Source organism: Cryptomeria japonica, chromosome 3, assembly GCF_030272615.1.
Source record: "Cryptomeria japonica chromosome 3, Sugi_1.0, whole genome shotgun sequence".
NCBI classification, from domain to species: domain Eukaryota; kingdom Viridiplantae; phylum Streptophyta; class Pinopsida; order Cupressales; family Cupressaceae; genus Cryptomeria; species Cryptomeria japonica.
Window position 1 is genome coordinate 598,899,124 of NC_081407.1, and position 21,780 is coordinate 598,920,903.

The 21,780-nt window shown below is 41.1% G+C and overlaps 1 protein-coding gene across 2 annotated transcripts in view; it reads right to left on the bottom strand.

The window, feature by feature from the left end:
* Positions 1-21,780, bottom strand: part of LOC131035736 (DNA-(apurinic or apyrimidinic site) endonuclease) — a 242,315-nt gene that overhangs the window by 29,061 nt on the left and 191,474 nt on the right. For both annotated transcript variants that reach the window (XM_057967472.2, XM_057967471.2), the window contains exon 6: positions 10,235-10,296. In XM_057967472.2, the coding sequence (XP_057823455.1) occupies positions 10,235-10,296 (62 nt within the window). The remainder of the gene's footprint in view (positions 1-10,234; positions 10,297-21,780) is intronic.

Genomic DNA, 21,780 nt, shown 5'->3' on the forward strand with positions numbered 1-21,780 from the left:
GAGGCATATTTTGAACCAGGAAGATAACAGTATTCCTATTTGGGAGTGTGGAGATTGATTGGAAGCAAATCATGGACTTTTGGGTTGCTGTTGACAGAGGTTGCAGACCACATGGTACCCTTGTTTTCACTCATATCTCCCCATAGTTGCATCGATTCCACATTTTGATGATTGCAGATTGGAGGTGTGACTTAGGCGATATCTTTTGGTGCATTTGTTGGTGAAAAGAGTGCTCATATAATTAATTTGAAGAAATCAAACCAGACCAGGTCAACCCTTCCTAGGACCCACAATTTCATGCATTTACACCTCTCTTTGCCCAAGGATCATTGGAAGAGGCTAGGCGCTGTCATAAGGCAGAAATCCAATCAGTTTTCAGGCATTTTTGGTGACATTCATCAACAGTGACCATGGCAGATCTGAAGCACCATCTACAACAGTTATGGTGATCATCTCATGAGGCATACTTTGCTGTCAAAAGGCCTAAATGACTACTGATTTGGCTTCCCACCACATTGCAGATTGTACAGGTTCATTATTGCCCATACTATGATACATTTTTGAGGTTAGAGTAATAATTTCAGTCCATGTCTTAAGACTAGATCTGAATATGTATGTGTTTCAGAATAATGTCAAATTGTAATCAGCGCTTGTAATGAAGCCTTTGTCTCATGAATAATCAGTCTAAAGGTTATCTTGCCTGTTATCAATATTAGTAGATGGTGTGCCAATTGTTTGTAGTAATGTATATCTGTTGCTCCATGTTTGCCACAGACGGTAAACAATTAAATGCAGAAAGTAAATGCACAGAACATAATGGAAATATATTAAATAACCAGTCTTTGTATTAATTTAACAGTCCATGTACATCAAGTGCTTATAACATTACACCCAGATACGACTATGATGATGATACTAAGAAGGAAAGGTATGCAATATATAATACCCAAAGGGGTGCGACCAACCGTCGCGTCCAACTGCCCTTTGGGATGACTAACTAACTGACTGTCGTAACTCATTATTACTGACGACAACATAAACATTATACGACAAGACATAATGATTATTCCCGACAACATCATCCCCCCCAAGAAAAGAAGTCATCTCCGGACGACTTAATACAAAATAGAGATGACATTAAACAAAACCAAGGTAGAGAATTGCAGGAACTGCTAACGCTAGTCAAGCGTGGAACTCATACACCTGCTGCGTCCTCGCCTGAAAATCCTTTTCTACTACCATCCGATGCTCAAGTGTGGATGTCACCATTATTGCTTCTGCAAGGAGTTCTTTTTTTTTTTTTTCTTGACATCACAGTCCTCTTGTGCCTAAACCAAACTTGTCTGCAAAACACGCTTTTTAGTCTCAGCGTCCACCAACTGCTACTCAAAGGATACTGTCTCCCTAGCCAATTTGTCCTCGATAGCCACCCGTGTTGCCCTCTCGGCATCCAAGACCTATGTACGCTGAGCTGAGTCTCCCACTACTATTGCCTCCAACCTGGTGGTTAGCTCCTCCCGAGCCCTCTGTGCATCCACCAAGCCAACCTCACGTCCAACCGAGACATACTCAAAGTTCCTCAAAGCGTACCATTCATACCTGGAAGTGGCCAAAACCCTCTGGCACAAAGGCTAGGAGATGCCTCAAATCTTCCACCACACTCCCCAAAGGTTGATAACTGAACTGAATGACTCCCTGGTGCCGTATGACTTCGCGTTCCTGCAATGACTTCCTTCAAACTCTGTTTGTTCACAACCTCCAAATCTGTCTCCCTCTACGACTTATGGCTTCCCCGCCAATGCAGCTTCAGGCTTCTTTCTCATAGTATGGAACAACTCCAACACTTACCGCGACTTCTTTGATGCCTTCGCCCAACTCAAAAAGTGTATTGTAGCTCAAAGATAAACTGGGGGTCCCGAGGCAACGCCCCTGCCGCCAACACCAATTTAACAACTTCAGAACCACACGGAAGTCCATGGCGCACATCATTTTTGTGATATTTTAAGATGCCAAAAACCTGCTTCTCCACTCTAATTTTTCAGTGTCCTGGCTCCATCGAATGATTTTAAATCTGGTCGTCGTTTTTTTTTTTTGCACATGCCAGCACCACTGTTTATCCCTACCGTGCCATGGTATTTTCCCTTTCACCCTCTTTTAAACCGACGCCATCGTGCTCCTTCAGGCCTACGGACTGTAATGTCCTGAGCCCGTACAGAGGTTATCTGTTGGACGATGGAGTGAACCCGTATGGTGGCTGAACCATACGGCGACTGGGGTCACCCGAAGCTTGGTGTCGTACAATGTCTGGAAAGGTCATACGATGGATGTTGTTTGGCATACGATAGTGGCCGTACGGTAGATGAACACCCTTCGAGGCCAGTGACCTCCGTCGACGGCGGTCCACTGTACGGTGTCCCACCGCACGATGGTCTACCGTACGATGCCCCACCGCACGCTGTTCGGCCATACGGTGTCCCATCGCACAGTAGTTCCACCACCACCTTTTTTTTTATTTTGTTTTTTTTTGTTTTTTTCTTCCAAATTTTTTTTCCTAATCTAATTGTCAAGAGTCTTCGGCTCGGGTCCCATGCCTCTGGGATCGCCCTTCATCCTTCTCGGTTTGCCTCGCCTGAGAGTCTCCCGCTTTGGTCCCATGCCTCTCGAGTCCCCTTCCATACGGTCGGGTCCCCCTTCGGACTCTCGGGTGTCCTTCCGGCCTCTCGGGTCCACTGCGCGCTTCTCGTGGTAGGGTTTCAATTTGGACCCATTGATGGCAAGTCTGTTTTCAATGGCCATCCGAAGACCTGGAACCATAAATTCTACAGGAACCATGGTCTCCTTCCCATACATAAGAAGAAGAAGAAGGAGAAGAATAAAGATTTTGAAGGCTATGGCCTTCCACACAGGGTTCCAATCGTTGCCGACACAAATGATCTTGGGATTATCTACGTCACCGAGGTTTGGGGCATCTCCCTTAAAATATTCTATGTATTCCAACAGGTACACCTCCTCTGTTACTTGCTTTGGTTCCTCTACTTCAAGCCTGTAGCTCTGGAACATTTTGTAATCCTCCATCTGCCAATGGAAGAGCCTGTTCAATGACCCCGTCTCATCCTCGAAGCACTCTCCTAGTTTGAGAATCCCTTCGTCATTGGTCTCCCTGCAGCACCGCCCTTCGTCCCTCAAGTCGCCTTCTCCTTCACCCTCCAATTCCGAAGACGACGCCAGTTCCTCACTAACCAACTGCATCCCAAGGTCTATGATAAACTTCCTTCCTCCATTCTCCATAGACAGAGTGTTCTTCTTCCAGTTGTGGGTGGCCTTGGCTGCCACCAGCCACTCTCTCCCTAAGATCGCATCATACCCTTTTTTCTTTAGTGGGATTACCACGAAGTCCAGTATGAAGGGTTGTGCCCCAATGGTAACTTGCTGGCCCATCAGTGTCCCGATGGGTTTGATTCCATGCTAATATGCTCCCAGCAGATTGAATGTAGGTGGCCACAGCATCGGCTTCCCCAGCTTCCGCCAGGTTTCTTCTAGAAGAACATTCACTCCCGATCCACCATCGACGATGGTATCAGTTAGAATGGTGCTAAGGATACTCATCTCCACAATGGTCAGGTTCCTTCCAGTGTTAAGTGCCAGCAGCATGGGGTCTATTGCAGATCCCCAAGGAACATCCGTGCAGTGGTTGGTATTGGTGCGTGGTTGGGAAAGATTATTCAGCAACGCCGTTCATAATTGAGGCATCGTCTGGAGGAGATCGTGTACCTTCACATGCACATCCAGTTTTAAAATTTGATTTAGTATAAACTCCTCCGCCTCCGGTCCGCTGGAAGTACCCGCCATACCCTTCGCCTTCGCCCTTTCTCGTATCTCTTTCTCAATTTCTTCCCCTGCTTCCCGTACCCTTCACTTCTCCATCTCCGGGTCTGGGCACATTGCTTGTCTGGCTTGGGCGCGGGTTACGACCAGCACTTCCTCTTCTTTGGTTTCCTCGATATTGAGCAAGTTGATGCCGGACTTAGGGCAGGTGGCGTCTTCGTGGTCTCCCGGTCCGCACCATTTGCACAAATATTGTGTGGCCTCTCCCTTCGAGCAGTCTCGGGCGAAGTGCCCCCACTGGCTGCAAGCTCTACATTGTATCATCGGTCGGCCTTTGGAGTCATATTGGATCCAGCTCCTTGTATTGTTATTGTTGTTTTGTCTTCCCCACCGATTATCTCAGTAGCCTCCCGATGTTGCATTGTTGTTTGCCTGGGAGCTGTCAGTACCGCCCGATGTAGTTGGTTGTTCCTGTGTAAGCAATACTTGTTGGTTTCGTGTTTTCATGTTGTAGGGGCATTCCTTGGTGGGATGCCCCATCAACTGCCATTTATCACAATAGGCTTTCTTTGGGCACGAGCCTTTCGCGTGGTCGTCCGTCTTACAATCCGTGCACCAAAGCTCCCCTTCGTGGGTCTTGCTCAGAGCTCCCTTCATATTCTTCATCTCTTTCATCATCCTCAGCATGTCCTTCTGTAGGGCTTGCACCTTTTTGCCGAACTCGCCATCACTATTGCTTCCCTCGAAAGAGTCATCATCCTCGGACAAGCTATCCTTCTTTTTCTTCTTGGATGTCTTGGTCTCGCTCTCGAGATCCATCGCTCTATTATATGCATCGTCGTACAAGGTTGGTGGAACAATTTTAATCTTCTTCCGGAGGGAGCGTTTCAGTCCCTCCATGAACCATCTCTTTTTCAAACCATCCATTGGTTGACTCTCCATTTTCCCCAACAGCTCCTTGAACCGCCGACTATAGGCTTGAACCGTCTCGTTCTTGTTCTGCTTTGTGCCATAGATTTCGGCTACTATTTCATTGTCATCTCGAAGTAGGCGGAACTCCTTCTCAAAGGCTTTCCGCAGCGTGTCCCATGTGGCCACTGCAGTTTTATCAATATCCGAGTACTAGTCGATGGCAACTCCCTGCAATGTCGTTGGGAATTGCATCATCCATTCATCTTGGTCGGTAACACCGTTCGCTAACCATATGGTTTCGCAAGTCCGGCAATAGCGGACGGGATCTTCCTTCACCTCGCCGTTGAACTTCAGCAGCTTCTGCTTACTTGCCATCCCACCGCTGGGTCCCGCTCCTCTGGTGCCTTGTGTGCTTGTACCTGGTGATCCTCCGCCTTCGCCTCCTGCACCTGACCCTCCACTCGTGGGTCCTCCGGAGAAGGTTGTTGACCCCGAACCGAACAAATTGCCTCCCGTACGGTACCCTTGTGCTCCCTCGGCACCATCGGCCGTATCGTCACCTTCAGTCGTCTCCCTCCGGTTGTCCTCCGAAATGGACAAGTTCTTTAGTAGGTCTTTGGTAGCGTCGATCACGTTTAGACTTCGCCTTGTTTGTTCCACCAACTCTTCGCGACTTCTTAGTATTCTGGCGAACTGTAGAGTTCTCCTTCAGCACCCTCCGTGACTCCTAGGTTCCCTTCAGGCAACCCTACAACAGTGTAGAGAGTGTAATTCTCTCCGTCTATCTCTGCATCCGCAACCTCCATGACACCTCCTAGGTTCCCTTCGAGCAACCCCTCAGTCGGTCATCCCTCGGCAAGCTGCCTTAGCCTATGCCTTCGTTCTATTTGTTGTTTGAGATTCAACGCTCTTTGTGCCACTTCCCATTCGTCACTTCGTATCTTTTTATTTTTGTCCTTATTTAGTATATTGGGCATAAATCACTCCGTACATAGCAAGCACACACCATGTACACAAAAAAAAGCTTTTATTATTTTCCCTTTCGACCACAATTTATGTCAACATTGTGTCAGGATTATTACAGTGTTCAATTTCCCCTTGGCCTCATGCCATCACACTCCGCTTCCCAGCGACGACTGTTTTCTTCGTACTGTCGGAGGACCTGTTGGCGTTGCTCCTCACGGGCAATCTCCTCCAGGCGGGTTCGCTGTGCCAATGATGCCTGTAAAAGCAACCGAGGGAGGTGGTTCATCAACCGATTTAGTACGGGGCTAACTTCCAGTGCGGTCCACACACCACTTGTTGGGACTTCAGCCTATGTGGCCTCCCTTCAAACGTAGGTCTCAATGGCCACCTGAAGGAGGATTGAGAATTCCCTCATTGCAGTGTCTTCTCCGTGGTAGAGCTTTGTTTGCGCGTCGTCGGCCTCTGGTTTTATCTCACCAACGGGTAGGCCCATCGTGTCTGTGCGCCATCTGCTCCTTTCTTTCCCGAGTATGTCTAGGCAGGGGCGACAAATGTTTGCAACATACGGTAAACGATTAAATGCAGAAAGTAAATGCACAGAACATAATGGAAATATATTAAATAACCAGTCTCTGTATTAATTCAATAGTCCATGTACATCAAGTGCTTATAACATTACACCCAGATACGACTATGATGATGATACTAAGAAGGAAAGTTATGCAATATATAATACCCGAAGGGGTGCGACCAACTGCCCTTCGAGACGACTAACTAACTAACTGTCGTAACTCATTATTACCGACGACAACATAAACATTATACGACAACATGACATAATGATTATTCCCAGCAACATTCCATTGTTTCATGATCTCTTTATTTCTCATATGTTCATACATCTGAAAGTCGGATTAATCAGTCATTCCTTAGCAGTCACATTGAGATTAGAACAGCCCTCTTATTGTTAAAAACAAGTATTTTTTGATGTTCCTTGAAGACTAAAGTGTTTGATCAGTTGTACGCTAAGTGTTTGACAAAATACCATAGGGGTAAAAATTGAAAATTTCAATCAGAATTGGAGGGGGTTCTGACAGCCTGAAGGAATCAGCAACAGATTTATCCAATCTTGCAATAATTGTTTTTGATAATTATAGTTGATGCAAATAAACCTCATTGAAGGTATTGTTACCATCAGGATACTGTATTGTCAGTTTCACCAGTTCAATCAATAAAAAGCATATTTCCAAGCTAGCATGGGGACTCCTAGTATGCTATTCACTATCCTGGTTGCAATAAATTATTCAAATTGGTATTAGTGTTTGCTGTTCTGGAGATCAGAATTCTGAAATAATTTATCAGTCTATTATTTTAATATATTTTGCATTCAAAATCATTTGTTCATTGGAAAAGAAGCAAGCAAAAAACCCCTAAATACCTTCTAAGAATCAAACTCTTCAAAAACTGTCAAAACACTCGTAAAATCCTTCAATCAGCAAGTTGGTAAATTCAAAAAAATCAGAGCAGCGTGGGTTGGGGATTTCTCACCTCCCAAGTAGCATCCTTAATAGGAAGATCCTTCCATTATATGAAATACTCTATGATCATCCTATTCCTTAACCTCTTCTCTCTGATGTCCAAAACAGTCTCATGTACCAATATCAATTTGCCTTCATCATCGAAAGGAGGGAACTTAGTAGAAAGACTTACATGTTGTCCCAATGCCCTTTTGAGGCATGATACATGAAAAATGTTATGAATCGTGCCATCTTCGCGTAGCACTAGCTCATACACGACCTCATCAACCCTCCATGTGATTCTATATAGCCATTAAAAACAAGGCTTGAGATTCTTTGCCCCATTGTTCTTGATAGAAGACTATCTATATGTTTTTACTTTTTAATGTTAAGAAAACCATGTCACCTACCTCAAAACTCCTCTCTGTATGGTGCTAGTCAGCATACAATTTTTGTTGGTTTTCAGCATACTGAAAGTTTTCTTTCACGACACTTAATATGTCTTGGTTCTGTGCAACTAACTCTTGGGCCCCGAGCACTCTACTGTCAACAACAACTAGGTCCACGAAGGAAAGGGCATCATAAACATACAATGCTCTAAAAGGTGTCATATTGATTGGCATATGATGTGTAGTGTTATATCAGTACTCACCCATACAAAAAAATCCACTTAACCCAATTCGTTTGCTGCCATGCTACATAATTTCTCAGGTAACCTTTAGTCCACTCGTTAACTATTTTCATTTGTCTATCTGTCTGTGGATGATAGCTAGTATTAAGAGTCAATTTTTCATGTTTTAACTTAAACCATTTTTCATGTTTCTCCTCCTTGGAGAATGCAATACTGTATGCAGGCAAAAAAATTTATTTAGAAAAGTTTATGTTTAACTGTCATGAAGCATGTGCTATTATACCTGACCAGTACTTCTTCAAAACATAAACTTGTCACTGCACTAGAATGGCGTGTGTCTGTATAGGCCTGGTAAAAATTTTACTATTGAAAAAGTATAAATGTTGTCACCATGTGACAAAGCACATTCTGATCTGCTGAGCATAAATTTTCATAGTTTGAAACTTGTTTGGCTTCTATGTAGCAGCACTCAGGGATTTTGGGCAGTTTTGGTTTATGGATTCCCTTCATTCAGATGTACTCTTTCCACTACTTGGTCATTTTCACGCTTTCAAACTGCCCTTTCTTCATGTTGAAACAACTACTGAAAATAATCATAAATGGTGATAGGTCTGAGAATGAAAGGCTGCTGAAATCCTGCAATGGTACATTACAAACTCCAGATGTAAATGTCTAAAACCCTTGTTCTTCATTAACCGTGCCAATATTCGAAATCTGATCAGAACTCTTCATGAAGCACTCCCTCCCTTCCTCTGATCACTTTGTTTCTTTTACAATACTCTGATGATGATATCATCCAACAGGTTCTTGACATTAAGGCTCAGAAACACAACACTCATGACAAGTATTCATCCATATCTAACTGGACAAGAAGTAGGTTTCATTTGAATTGAAGCATAACTTCATACAAAAGAAAATGTATGGGTGCCCACTTTGTTAAATTCTTTTATGTTTTTGTATTGGATGAATATTTCAATAACCTTTCACCTAATAAAATGCCTACATATTTTGAAAAATGCTTTTCCTTCCACAAATAAGCAAGATCTGCATGATCTGATCCCTTACCAAGGATTCACATATGGTTAGAGTAGAAATCAAAATGATTGGATCTTTGAGAGAAATTGTCATGGTCCAAATGAATTATTGCATGATATATCAAGGATATTTATACAAGAGTACTACTTTGATGAAAGATCATGAAATTTATTATGTATCAAAATATTTATGGCACATAAAAGGTTGGTTATCATAAGACACGTCATAGTTAAAGGATAAATAGTACATTATATTATGGGAGGAGTATACAATAGTTACCCTCCTGACTGTAGGATTCCATTTCTATAGACATCATAATAGGTCTACCAATAACCTAATATCCTCATCAATATATATTTGTCACAGTATGTCATATTTTTCAAAAAACACAGGACAGAAATCCCTGCAACACAACAAAGCCATTGATTAATCGGTGGTTCAAGTGTCATCCTTCAAGTGTTTTTGCTATATTATTGGTTGTCTATTAACATTACTTCATTTTAGGACTAAATTTCCCTAAACCTAATGCTTGTGTAGAGCACTTAGCAATTAGCATAAGATCAAGCCAAAGTATATATTCTTGTATAGATATGACCATTAAACAATCTAGAAATAGACTCCAGACGAGACCCAAATTCACACACTATATCCTACCAGATGTGATTGATTCCACCCCACAAGCCATCAGAGCAACTTCTTTCTGCCTAGATATTTTGGCTTGCCTACAAATTTAATTGCTTGTATCTAACAACCTTTAATTACAGGATCAGTCATATTTTGAAGATGAGGAACTGGGATCAATTCTTAGGATTCTATAACAGACTACCATATAACTCAACTAGAAGACACCACCTGAGTCTTCAGACAAATTCATACAAAACTACAAGATAGTGGGGGATGGAAAGAAAGCATATATTTAAAACCTAAGTGGATCTCCCAACCAACAAATGAAGAGATATTTTCTGCACTAAAAACGAAATCAGGGGCAATTTCCCTTTGCACGAGGAAATAAGGTTGTATTAATTTGGTTTTTATAATAAATCTTTTCAACTTGTCTTATTTGTGTGCTTAGAATATCAGAATAACCAGTCAATTTTTAACCACCACAGATAGGAGGCTCATAAATTTTGTATGTGAGTCCTTTAAATCACATTGCCCTGTATTTTCTCTCAGCAAGTCCCATTTATTTTATCTACAAGATACTAAAGTTTTCTTTAGGATTCAGCAACTTTCTCTACTTGAGCTCCTTTCAAGAATTCATGAATGTCAACAAATCTTTAAAATGGAAACAAGAAAGGAATAAAAAGAAAAGAAAACATTTCAATCTGCGAATAAAATGATAACTTACTGTGACAATATAGTTGAGAAACGCCGCCTTTCTCCAATTGTGAATCCCGGTTGTCCACAATCCTATATTTAATCATACACGCACATAAAATCTGATCATGTATGGCATATTGACATTAGCTTGTTCAAAGATAAAACAATATGATGCCAAAACATAGTTGATTAAAGTTTAAACTACAAAATTGAAGATAGTTTGAACTTTGAACTTATAAATAAACTAATAATGTTCCAAGATCTTGAGAATTTTAGATATGCAAGTTGTGTAAGAACAACAGAACAACTCAGATCAATGGCTACAAAGGCCAAGGAATAGCAAGCATCCACCTGCCAAGAGACAAAATATCTAGGAGCAATAAAAAAAGCTGAGATTAGACATTTGGGCTTCTATTGTGCCACACATAGAAAGAAGCACCCTCATGGTCATTATCAATACAACAAAATAAGGCTTTCCATCATCAAGGATAAGGATGGTGACTATACACAAGTAGTTGTTTCTAAGAGTTATGAACATGAGAATCAGATTTACTTTGTTTCTCAAAGGAGGCCATGACAACAAAGGCCTCAATATCACAGTGTGTCTACTGATCATCAATATTTTAATCCTTATTGGGGTACTCAAATGTAACCCTCTCTCCCTCTCCAAAACCATGGCCATATCAATAAGGATGGAAACTACTGCCACAACAATAGGAGAATAATTTCCAACTATACAATCAGCTCGTATCAAGCTAGAAATGGCAAGCTTCTAATCAACCATGGTAACAATCTTGGCAAGGACCACAACAAGTGTGGCAAACCAAACAACCTAGCCTATGTTTTCCTCAGAAAGGCCTTCTTCACAACCCCTACAAGCACATCAAATATTCACTCAATTTGTACTGAACCCTAACAATAAGAAAGTTCAACATGTCTACAATAATGAAGTGTGAAGGTATCCCACATATTTAGAGAATTTAATTAAGATACATTTTCATTCCAATAGGATGTTAGAAAATTTTGCACCCCACCTCCCCCATCTTAATAACATAACCTGAGGAAGAAACCAAATATGTAAACCACAAACCCATCCAAGACAACCCCATAAGATTATGTAAGTCTTGCCAAAGAAGTTCTCCCGCCTACACCTCCTTCCCTAAAAGGCTAGATCAAGAGAAGGTGGAATCAAATTTGAAATAGAGGAGCTGAAAAACGTGTTAAAATACCTTTAATTAAGAAATTAACGATGCTCCAATTTACAAAAAAGTAGTCAAGGAGTTGTCTCTTCAGAGAATAGAATGAGGACAAAAGGATCCACTGACTTTTAAGGTGGATGGACACTGTTGACGTGGGTAAAATCGCATTGCTACGACTTCGTTCGGCCAACACAGAATAGAATGCTAAGTATCCTATCCTCTCTTGAGATAAGGAAATCCCTAGTGTTGTTTTAAATCGATCAATGAGGATGACCTCAAGGTTTCAGTTGTCAAGTCTTGACTATAGGATAGCTCAGCAGTTGATGTGTTTTGCTGGAAACACAAAGGAAACTTATGGTTAGATGGAATTGGTTTTGCACAAGTTCCCTAAAATCTTACAGTCCCATTTCATCTGATTTGCTTTTGATTGATGCTACTTCACCTTGACTTGCGGGCTTCTTTGTAATAAAAAAAGGGGGAAAAAGGGGAATAAGGATAAAGAGTAATAAGAACAGCTAGCTTGATTAAACTAAGACAACATATTTGAACACATAGACGGAAATCTTAAAATAACTAGAAATTACTTTGTCAGCTAATTAGCACAACTAGGTAAAAACCAGTGCAATCATCTAGGAATTCTGAATTTTCAAGCTACTAAATACAAATGCTGGACTCTTACACCCATTCATTCAAATCTAATAACCGAACTTAGCATAAAATTGGGCTCAGACTAACCATGCAGAGGGAATAATAATCAACTATTTCCTAATGGTATGAACCAAGATTTCCATCAAATACATGCATAAACAAACTATCTGAAAAGTAAATACAGTTGCAGAAATATAAAATAGATGGAGAAGAGGACCATGCACTCATAGTAAAAAAGACACATGTTTAACATCCATTAAATTCTATATATATTTTGCCAAAGTTTTTGCAACAATCTTTAACTTTCTGCTTGAAATAAAGGAGAAACTAATTCCTTTATATAAAGTTCTCAAAATGGATGAATGGCCAAGATTAAACTTAGACAAGTGGGCCAGATTCATCCTCTAATCAAAACTGCCCATGCCCATAAATGGGAGGCAAAATATCAACAACAACCAAAAGGGGAATCAATAACTACCAAAAAGGTAATCAATAACTACCAAATAAAGCTGCTCCAAAAAGTGCACATACACGGAGCTCAAAATTTATAATAGCTTTGGTAGTTAGGAAACAACTTTATGTCTGAAAAGTGCACTTTAAGATTTAAAAGAAACATATACTTTAGGAAAGCACTTTTTTCTTTCCCTGTTGTGGACCCTTTTTCCAAAAATTCAACTTTGTCGTGCAAGTACTCTTTCCAGATGTCCCAACCCGCTGCATGCTCTGCTCGAATGAAGTCCTGAAATCTTATGCATAGTTGGAACCGCACCATGCTTGGGGGCATAGGGGGGTGGCGCATTTTGTATTGCATACCCTCTAGGTGGCTATCTACATGCTTCAATCCATCCTTCTGTCAGACCGATGAGCCTCAAAACTTAATATGTCTGCATGCAGCCTACAGGCAAATTCCAGGTCCTCTATGGAGTATGCTACCCTATCAATTCTCAACCTATCCTCCCACCTTGGTTGTAACTTCATTATCCAACAAAGTATTCTTCCAACCAGGGACCATTGATCTGAGGATCTTTCCACCGAGATCCTTCATATTTGACAAAATTTCCTCGCACTCCTCCTGCTCTTTATTAATGGTATCTTTCGTATCATTTTTCATGTTGGCAGTCCAGTACCACTCCTTGAAAGTGCTGATGTCATAGGGATCCAGGATGGTAGGCAATGCGGGAATCTGCATGTGGGTCTAGAAAAGAGCCCTTATGAGGGGAAGAATCACACCAACCACTTTATAGACCTTGAAACATTCCTTCTTCACTTCAAACATCTTGATGCGAATAGTCTCTCGGTGGTGGGCCATTTCCCACACATCTTCAATGATCTACTCTCCCTTTTCCTTAATGTCCCGAATCCATTCCTTGACAACCTTGGCGGTATCACGCACTCCTTCAAACTCGGTTGTAGTCTTTTGTGCCAATGCCAATGGGGGAACATGGGACTCAACGGCATGTTGCAGTGGTTTCAACAAGTAAACAATGTACCCCTCAGCTTGCTCAACACAAGCTCGGTATATGTCTCTCTCAGCGGTCATTTTGTCGAGCTAACTGAGCATATTCTGCACGGAATCTCTGAACTCTTCCCTTCCCTACTCTTTGGTGGCGTGCCCTATTGGGATGGTTGCAACATTGTAATCAGCCAAAGCAATCTGATCTGCTAGTTTGTCTGCAGGTGGGGTGGCAATATGAAGCGTGCGGTTCCTGAGCTCATCCTTAGTGATCCTAGGGTAAGTCTTTGGCTTTTTCTTACGTTTGGATTTTATTTCTCCTATGCGAGTGAAGATATCCTCCAAGTTAATTGGTGGTTTGACAGCTGCTTTCCACTGCGCAGAAGCAACTAGCGAGTCCTAAGGGATTGTCTGTCCAAATGTAATTGCGAGATTCCCACTCTGTTCTTTGGAGGCTTCAGCTGGCTCACTGCCTACCTCCAATTGATCGGTCATAGAAGGAATAGATGTAGTATCCAATCCCTTACTCATGACTGAGTTTTCTCCTACCTCGCTGAACAACTGTCGGGTATCCTCCTGTGATGGTTGCTCTTCAGTTTTGTCGGGTTCCTGAGTCTCATCCCCCTTTTGTTCTCCCTCAACAATGGTGTCATCCTTGCCACCGCTATTCAATTGCAATTCATGCCTACTTCCCTGTGTGAGCTCATGCTTACCAGTCTCTTGATTAGGTGCAATCTCTCCCTCCTCAACTTGATTTCCAAGTTCATCAAAGCCAACAACCCTTACCTCTGCTTCTTGCTTACCTTGTGTCTGAAGATTATTTGCCTCGAATGCATCAATATCACTTTGTGAAGGCGGAGCGGGTATATAGTTAAGTTCAACCACATCATCCTCCGAACTGGGGTCCCTGGATGATGAACTAACCTCCGGCCTCCTGATGGGGATCTTTTCTCTCCTTGTTCTTTTTGATGTTCGAGTCCCTCTATTGGCTCTTGCTTTCTTCCTCTTCTTTTCAGGTTTCTCAACCTCTTCCTTTGGTGCGCTTGAGGTTCCTTCATCCTCCGCAGACTGCGAATCGAGACTACCCATTAGATTATATGTAAATCGGGTCCCTTCATGGGTCAATCTCTCAATTTGTTGGGATAGCCAATAATCGGTATACCTCCTTGGAGCTTCCATAACTGCCTCAAAATCTGTGATTGGGTCTTGAGTCCAATCAATGCCTGGCAAGAGGTTCTTGACTGCCTCAAATTCTCGGACTTGCAAGCAATTACCATAGTCGATCACTTGATCTGGGACCTAGCGGTACTCATAAAGCCGCATTTGTTGAACACTTAGCCTAGAATATTCACGCCGATGAACCTCAAAGTCATCGAAACAGTTGCTCCAATAATCCTCTATTGACTCCTTGGCCCTGTAGTGCCTGCCATAAGCTCTCTTTGCCAAATTATCATGATCGAAACACTTCCTAGGGAAATGTTCCTGTAGGCCATAGGACACTAATTCAGCAAACAACTCCTCAACTTCCACTGAATTTTTTAAGTGCACATCAAGAGTACCCAAAATCATGGGGAAGGTGAACCCAGATTGCTTCTTATCTCTAAGGAAACTGCCTACTGGGTGTGCTTGTCTTGCAACTTCCATGGGGACTATTTTGTCTGAAGGATAGCGTGGAAGCCGGAATGGTGTTCCCTCAAAGCCTGCTATTCTGATGTAAATGAACTTGGGAAACTAGATAATCCACACACCATATTTCCTGAGAGCCTTATATGCAATCCTCCTTGCATTAATCTCACCAAGCACATTGTAAAGGCATTATTGACACGCTCATACTGACCAATTGCGTAAGCGATGTTATTATTTTCTCTTTGAGCAATGTCATAGTAATGCAGCTAAGGGTAGCATTCGTACACCTTCACCTGATTTGGCTCATTCCCGATCTCACCTTTCTTGATTAACCCTGTCAGTGGCTGGTGTCGAGCAAACATGTAAACCAAATAGGAAGTCATGGTAAAGTGCTTCTTTTCTTCAAGCTCAATCAACTGTGTATGGATATTGTCGTTGATTATCTGAGCCCAATCGAACTTAGACTTCCTAGCGAAGACCTCCTCAGTAAAGTAGAACATCCATTCCTCAAAAAGATTAGATTGAGGAAGTTCCATGACCCAACTGAGTAAGGTGACCATATCACCATACTCGTTATGAAAATCACTTATGGGTGTCTTCTTACTAATCCTAATGCTTAGGGGTCTTCTTTCTTTGTACCATTCTTCGTTTATCAATGTTTTGCATTTAGCAGGATTTATGTCATAAGCGACCTGCGCTTCATCATTAGTTGTAGCAATACGATTATCTGGAAACGGGATATCAAATCCCTCCCCAATGGCTTCAGGTGTGAAATCAGCTAGGACCATCCCCTCTAGCACCACTAATCTGGTTTCTAGCTGATAATGTCTAGCAGCCTCAACCACTAGTTCATAATTATGCACGGCCGGAGGGAAACAAGCTGCCTGAGCAATACCACTCTCCATCATCCGTCTGGGCCTGCCATAGGCGTTTGGAGAGTACACCCTATTCCTGAAATCTTGGATGTCTATGTGGCCCAAATCTGTGTCACCTATGTTCTCCCATATACTCTGGACTTTTGACTCCCTAACTCCTCCCCTTTGGTATTGGTACTTCATTTTCTCGCCCCTGCGGGGAATGTCAAACTTGGAAACCCGAGACGTTCTGGTTGCACCCAGTCTCTTTGAGGATTTAGCCGCCGATCTAGGCATCTATCTTGCACAACCGGACATGGATTACGAGACGAGATAAAGCAACAAAACAAGTTAGTCAAAACAAAGGACAACGTTAGCACTTAAAAATCAATGATTAATGGGAAAACCGAAATTTGAAAAAGCATGACATTTTAATAAATAGAGCCTGATCATTTGGAAACTAAATGCTATTTGAAGCAGAACGTTAAGTTGGTTTTGTTTAAATTTCGCTGCTTGGAGCGGGTTAAAAATGCTACTTCTGATCGATTACGACAGAAAGAGAAAATGTTCTAGCTTGCGACTCGGGGTTCGAATGTTTTGATGATTGCCAATCTTTCACACTTGGAAAAGAGTTTTGCTCAAGTTCAGATTTGAATTTTCAAAATTTCTCTAAGTCTGAATTTTCATTTCAACAGTTAATTTCCCTAGCTGGTTATTGTTATTGCATGCTATGCTTGATGTTTTCTAAAATCATAACCTACAAAACTTCATTTATTCATCCACTCTATCACCTGTTTCAGCATCATTACCAATTTTGCACAAATTAAAGACTTAAAGGAGAGAATCGAATCATACCTGGCGGATTGCCCAACGTAGAATGATCTTCGGCGAAAAACAACCTTCTGCAAATTGCATAGCAAAAATGCCCCCTCTTTGTGCGATTTCCTGAAACTTCGGAGACTTGGGCGATTTTGCAAAATCTTTATAGGTCAAACGCCTTTCCTTTCTTCGCACAATTTTGCATTTCGGCACAAAGGAGGTGAATGCAAAATTCAACGCCTTCCTCACGACTTCAAACTGCAAGGGTCTTTGTGCGAGATTTATAAAATGCCCTATCACGCGATTTTCGGGCTACAAGCGCTTTTCGCCAAGTTTAATGCCTTACCTCATACTCTCCAACTCGCGTTTTCGGAATGGAAGGGTTTTCGCAAAAACGAAAGTTTAACGCTTTTTTTTCATTTCATCCCTCACGCGATTTTTGGGTCAAAGAGGCGTTTTGAAAATTTTTAGAAGTTAAAACGCTTTACCTCTTTTTTTCATTTTTGGGCTAAAAGCCCCTTTTGCAAACTTCACAAAAAAGGCGCCTTACTTCATTTTCCGCTGGGAAGGCATTTTGAAAAGTTAAAAAGTTAAACATCCTCCCTCTTTTCGTGATTTTTGGCCTAAATAGGCCTTTTGAAAAGTAACGCCTTGTCATTTTCGGGCTGAGAGGCCATAAAGTTAAAAGGTTAAATGCTTTACCTCTCGTTTTCATTTTCGGGCCAAAAGAGGGTATTGAAAAGTTTTAAGTTTAAAATGCCTCTTTGAAAAGTTCACGCGAGGCCGTATTTTTGGGCTGGGAAAGTTTTTGAAAAAGATTTTCACTTACTCATTTTTGCAAATTTGATCTTTTTCGAGTTGAAAACATAAAATGCAAACTTTAACATTCCGGCTTCTTGAGCGTTTTCGCAAATTTGGTCTTTTTTGGGTTGAAAACATAAAATGCAAACTTTAACATTTCAACTTCTTGAGCGTTTTTGCGAATTTGGTCTTTTTCGGGTTGAAAAGATAAAATGCAAACTTAAACATTTCGACTTCTTGAGCATTTTCGCAAATTTGGTCTGGAGGAGTTTTTGAAAATGTTGTTTTAAATTTTAACGCTTTACCTTCTATTCTCCACTTTCGAGCTAAAAGCCCCTTTTGAAAAGTTTATAAAAATGACGCCATACTTCATTTTCGAGCTGGGAGGCCACTTTGAAAAGTTACAAAATTAAAACGCTTTGCCTATTCTGCAATTTCCATTTTCCACTCAGAGAAGGCTTTTGAAAAGTTTTAAAAGTTAAAACGCCTCTTTGAAAAGTTCATGCGAGGCCGTATTTTCGAGCTGGGAAAGTTTTTGAAAAAGCTTTAAGTATTAACACCAGAGATGTAAATATCGTGAAAATATCGTGAAAATCGCGATTTATCGCGAGTCATTTGGCTAAAAGATTTAATCGCCGTTTTAATCGCATGCGATTTATTCGCCAAAAATCGCGATTTTTAATCGTAAAAAATCGCGATTAAATCCTGGAAACTCGGCATAAACCAAAAAGCGTTTAAAAAAAAAGCACGCAAACCCTAAAAGGTAAAAAGGGTCGCGTGAAATGATGAGAAAAGGGTTTTATTTTTGCTGACGAAAACGTGCGACTGCGGCTCGACTTCCGGCTCCGCGACTTCCCTCCTCCCCAACGGCTCGACTTCTTTGAATGATATAACGTATGTAAATATAGACCGGGGGTTCAGCTGTTAGCAGGATCCGATCCAATGTTAGCAGGCCCTTCTCTATGTTAGGCCAATGAAGGGGAGTTCACGGGTGGGTAACCGGTTGAACGAACAACTAGACTAAGGCAGCTTCGAATTCCTTCCGGTTAGCACCAAGCTCCACCGACCATATATGCCTTACCCACCAGAAGAGCAGATAAAACTTTCATCCTTCAAGAAAGCCTTACAGTCGCGACTTCCAGGTTTGGATTTGCCATTGTGAAGTTGAACAATTCAGCAATCAACAAATATTACGATATATATATTTTGCTCACCATTTAGCTATATTTACAGAATTTAAAAAAAAATGATATATCTATTATCTGTTATCATTAATAATTATCATATATTAGTTTGCAATCAATTAAAATGAAAAATAGGTAATTTGTGAAGTGTGAAGAGCAATCTCTGAATATAAAATCTAGAATGATATATAATAATAAAATTATAAATTATCAGTATGATAAAACAGTAAAGTTGTAAACACTAAACACAATCAAGGTTTTGAACTTTTGATTGTGTTTACTGTTTACTGTTTTATTATTTTATATTATAAAATAATAAAACAGTAAACAGTAAACACAATCAAAAGTTCAAAACCTTGTAAACAATATATTATAATTTATTAATTAGTAATTAGTAATTAGAATTTAGAATTACACAACTCCTATTTCACATAAGCTTCGATTTATATTACATGATTTACTGTAAACTTTGAGTTTGTGATTTAAAATTTTATATTACACAACAGTAAACCTTGTAAATCATGCAATAGAACTAAACCAAGGATCCAAGGATAAAGGTGAACCGTGAAAATGCAGGAAATTAAGAATACTGAATAATTGTCTTTTGAAGATGTTGTAAATTTGTAATTGTTGTTAAAAACAAACTAAAACAGATTGTTTGCCAGTTTCTTCTCAATAACTGTATATTTCAGAATGTCTGTAATGTGTAGAACCTAGACTTTTCATGCCATTCCAATATCAGCTAAAGAAAGACCAGCATTTTTTCTTAATGGCATATATTGATCCATGTTTGGTCTCTTTTGCTAGGTTTCTTTCGAATTTTTATAAAAGACAATGGCTTCTACAATTAGAGGTGGTGGTAGAAAGAGGGATCCTATGTGGAAACATGGCACACCAGGTGCAGTGGCAGGAGAGGTTATTTGTAACCATTGCAGGAAAACTATGACCGGTGGAATATACCGACTCAAAATTCACCTTGCACAGATCAGTGGACAAAATATTACAGTATGTGACAATTGTCCTGAAGAGGTTCAAAGGGAGGCAAAAGCAAAACTTTCAGAATTTGAGCAAAAGAAAGTAGAAAAAAAGAGGACAGCAGAGGCAATGACAGCCCCAGAGAGGAATATTAGTTCTACAGAGTCAGAAAATTTTGGGGTGGGCAGCAATACATCTGGTTTTTTCATTCCTCGTAACACTCCTGGTGCACAACCTGGATTGTTAGGTACTTCATGGAATAAGGAAGTGCATCAGCAGACAAGAGCGGCAGTGGCTAGATTTTGGATTTACAACAATATTCCGTTTAGTATTATTGAGAGTCCATATTGGGAGCAAATGGTCAGTGGATTGACCATTTCTGGTAAGGGGTTCAAGTCCCCAAGTCGTTATGAGTTGAGTGGGCCATTATTGCAGGATGAGGTCCAAAACACACATCAGCTGGTGGAACAACAAAGGAGGAATTGGGAAAGGAATGGCTGCACCATTTTATCTGATGGGTGGACGGATAGTAGGAATAGGACACTCATAAACTTTCTAGTTGCTTCAGGGGGACAGGTGGTATTTTTAAAATCGATTGATGCCTCAGATCAAGTGAAGAATGCAGAGACCTTGTGCAACATGTTGGATGAGGTGGTGACCGAAGTGGGAGTGCAGAATGTTGTTCAGGTTGTGACCGATAATGCAGCTGCATATGTGGCAGCGGGTAAACTTCTACAGGCTAGGCATCCGTCATTATTTTGGAGCCCTTGTGCTGCTCATTGCCTTGATTTACTCCTCGAGGACATAGGGAAACTTAGTTGGGTGAAGAATGTGGTTGAAGATGGAAGGGAAATCACAAAGTACATCTACAACCACACATGGGTCTTGGAGCTTATGAGACAACACACTGATGGTAAGGATCTTGTGCGTTCAGGAGTCACACGTTTTGCCACGAATTTCCTCAACTTACAGAGCATATTACGTGCATTGCCCAACCTGAAGAGGATGTTTGTGAGTGAAAGATGGTTGCAAAGCCCTTATTGTAGGAAGCCTGAAGCAGAGAAGGTCGTGAAGGCCGTTTTTGATGATAGATTTGCCAAACTCATGGAGGAGATCATCAATGTAAGTGTTCAAATTTCAATTGATGATATATTTTTAAATTTTCTAATATTACACATTGCTGATTTTTGTTAAATTTGTCATGTCTAGTTGTCAGAACCGTTGGTGAGGGTTCTACGAATGGTGGATGGGGATAAAAGCCCCATAGGGTATCTATATGAGGCCATGGATAAGGCCAAAGAGGCAATTCAGCACTTGTATGGGTCAGAGAGGACTAAATATGAACCCATATGGCGCATAATTGATCGAAGGTGGAACCGACAACTCCACCAACATATCCATGCTGCTGCCTACTATTTGAACCCCAAGTTCTTTTACTCCCGCAGTTTCAAAATAGATCAGGAGGTTCAACTTGGCCTTGACACATGTATTCAGAGGTTGGTTCCTAATGAAAATATTCAAGACCTCATTGTTGATGAGTTGCAGAGGTACAAGAAGGGAGATGGGCCATTGTTTTCTTCACCTATTGGTATTCGTAAAAGAGACACCCTGTTGCCAGGTAAAAAAAAATGTGCTCTTAAATCTATTTTACGGTTTAACTTTACCATTTATTTCAATCTTTAAGTTTATAAAAATATTTACCAAGTTATAAATGCCAATTTGTATGTTTGCAGATCTGTGGTGGGAAGATTATGGTGCCACAACGCCTAATCTTCAAAAGCTTGCAATCCGCATATTATCTCAGCCTTGTAGTGCTTCTGGTTGTGAGCGCAACTGGAGTGTCTTTGAGGCCATTCACACAAAAAAGCGCAATAGGTTGACTCAGAAGCATTTGAATGACCTTGTATATGTGCGGTACAACCTTCGACTGCATGAAAAGAGGGTACAAGGGGTCAATTCATATGACGCACTTGACATTGATGAGATTGATCCATACACAGCGGATTGGATTGCTG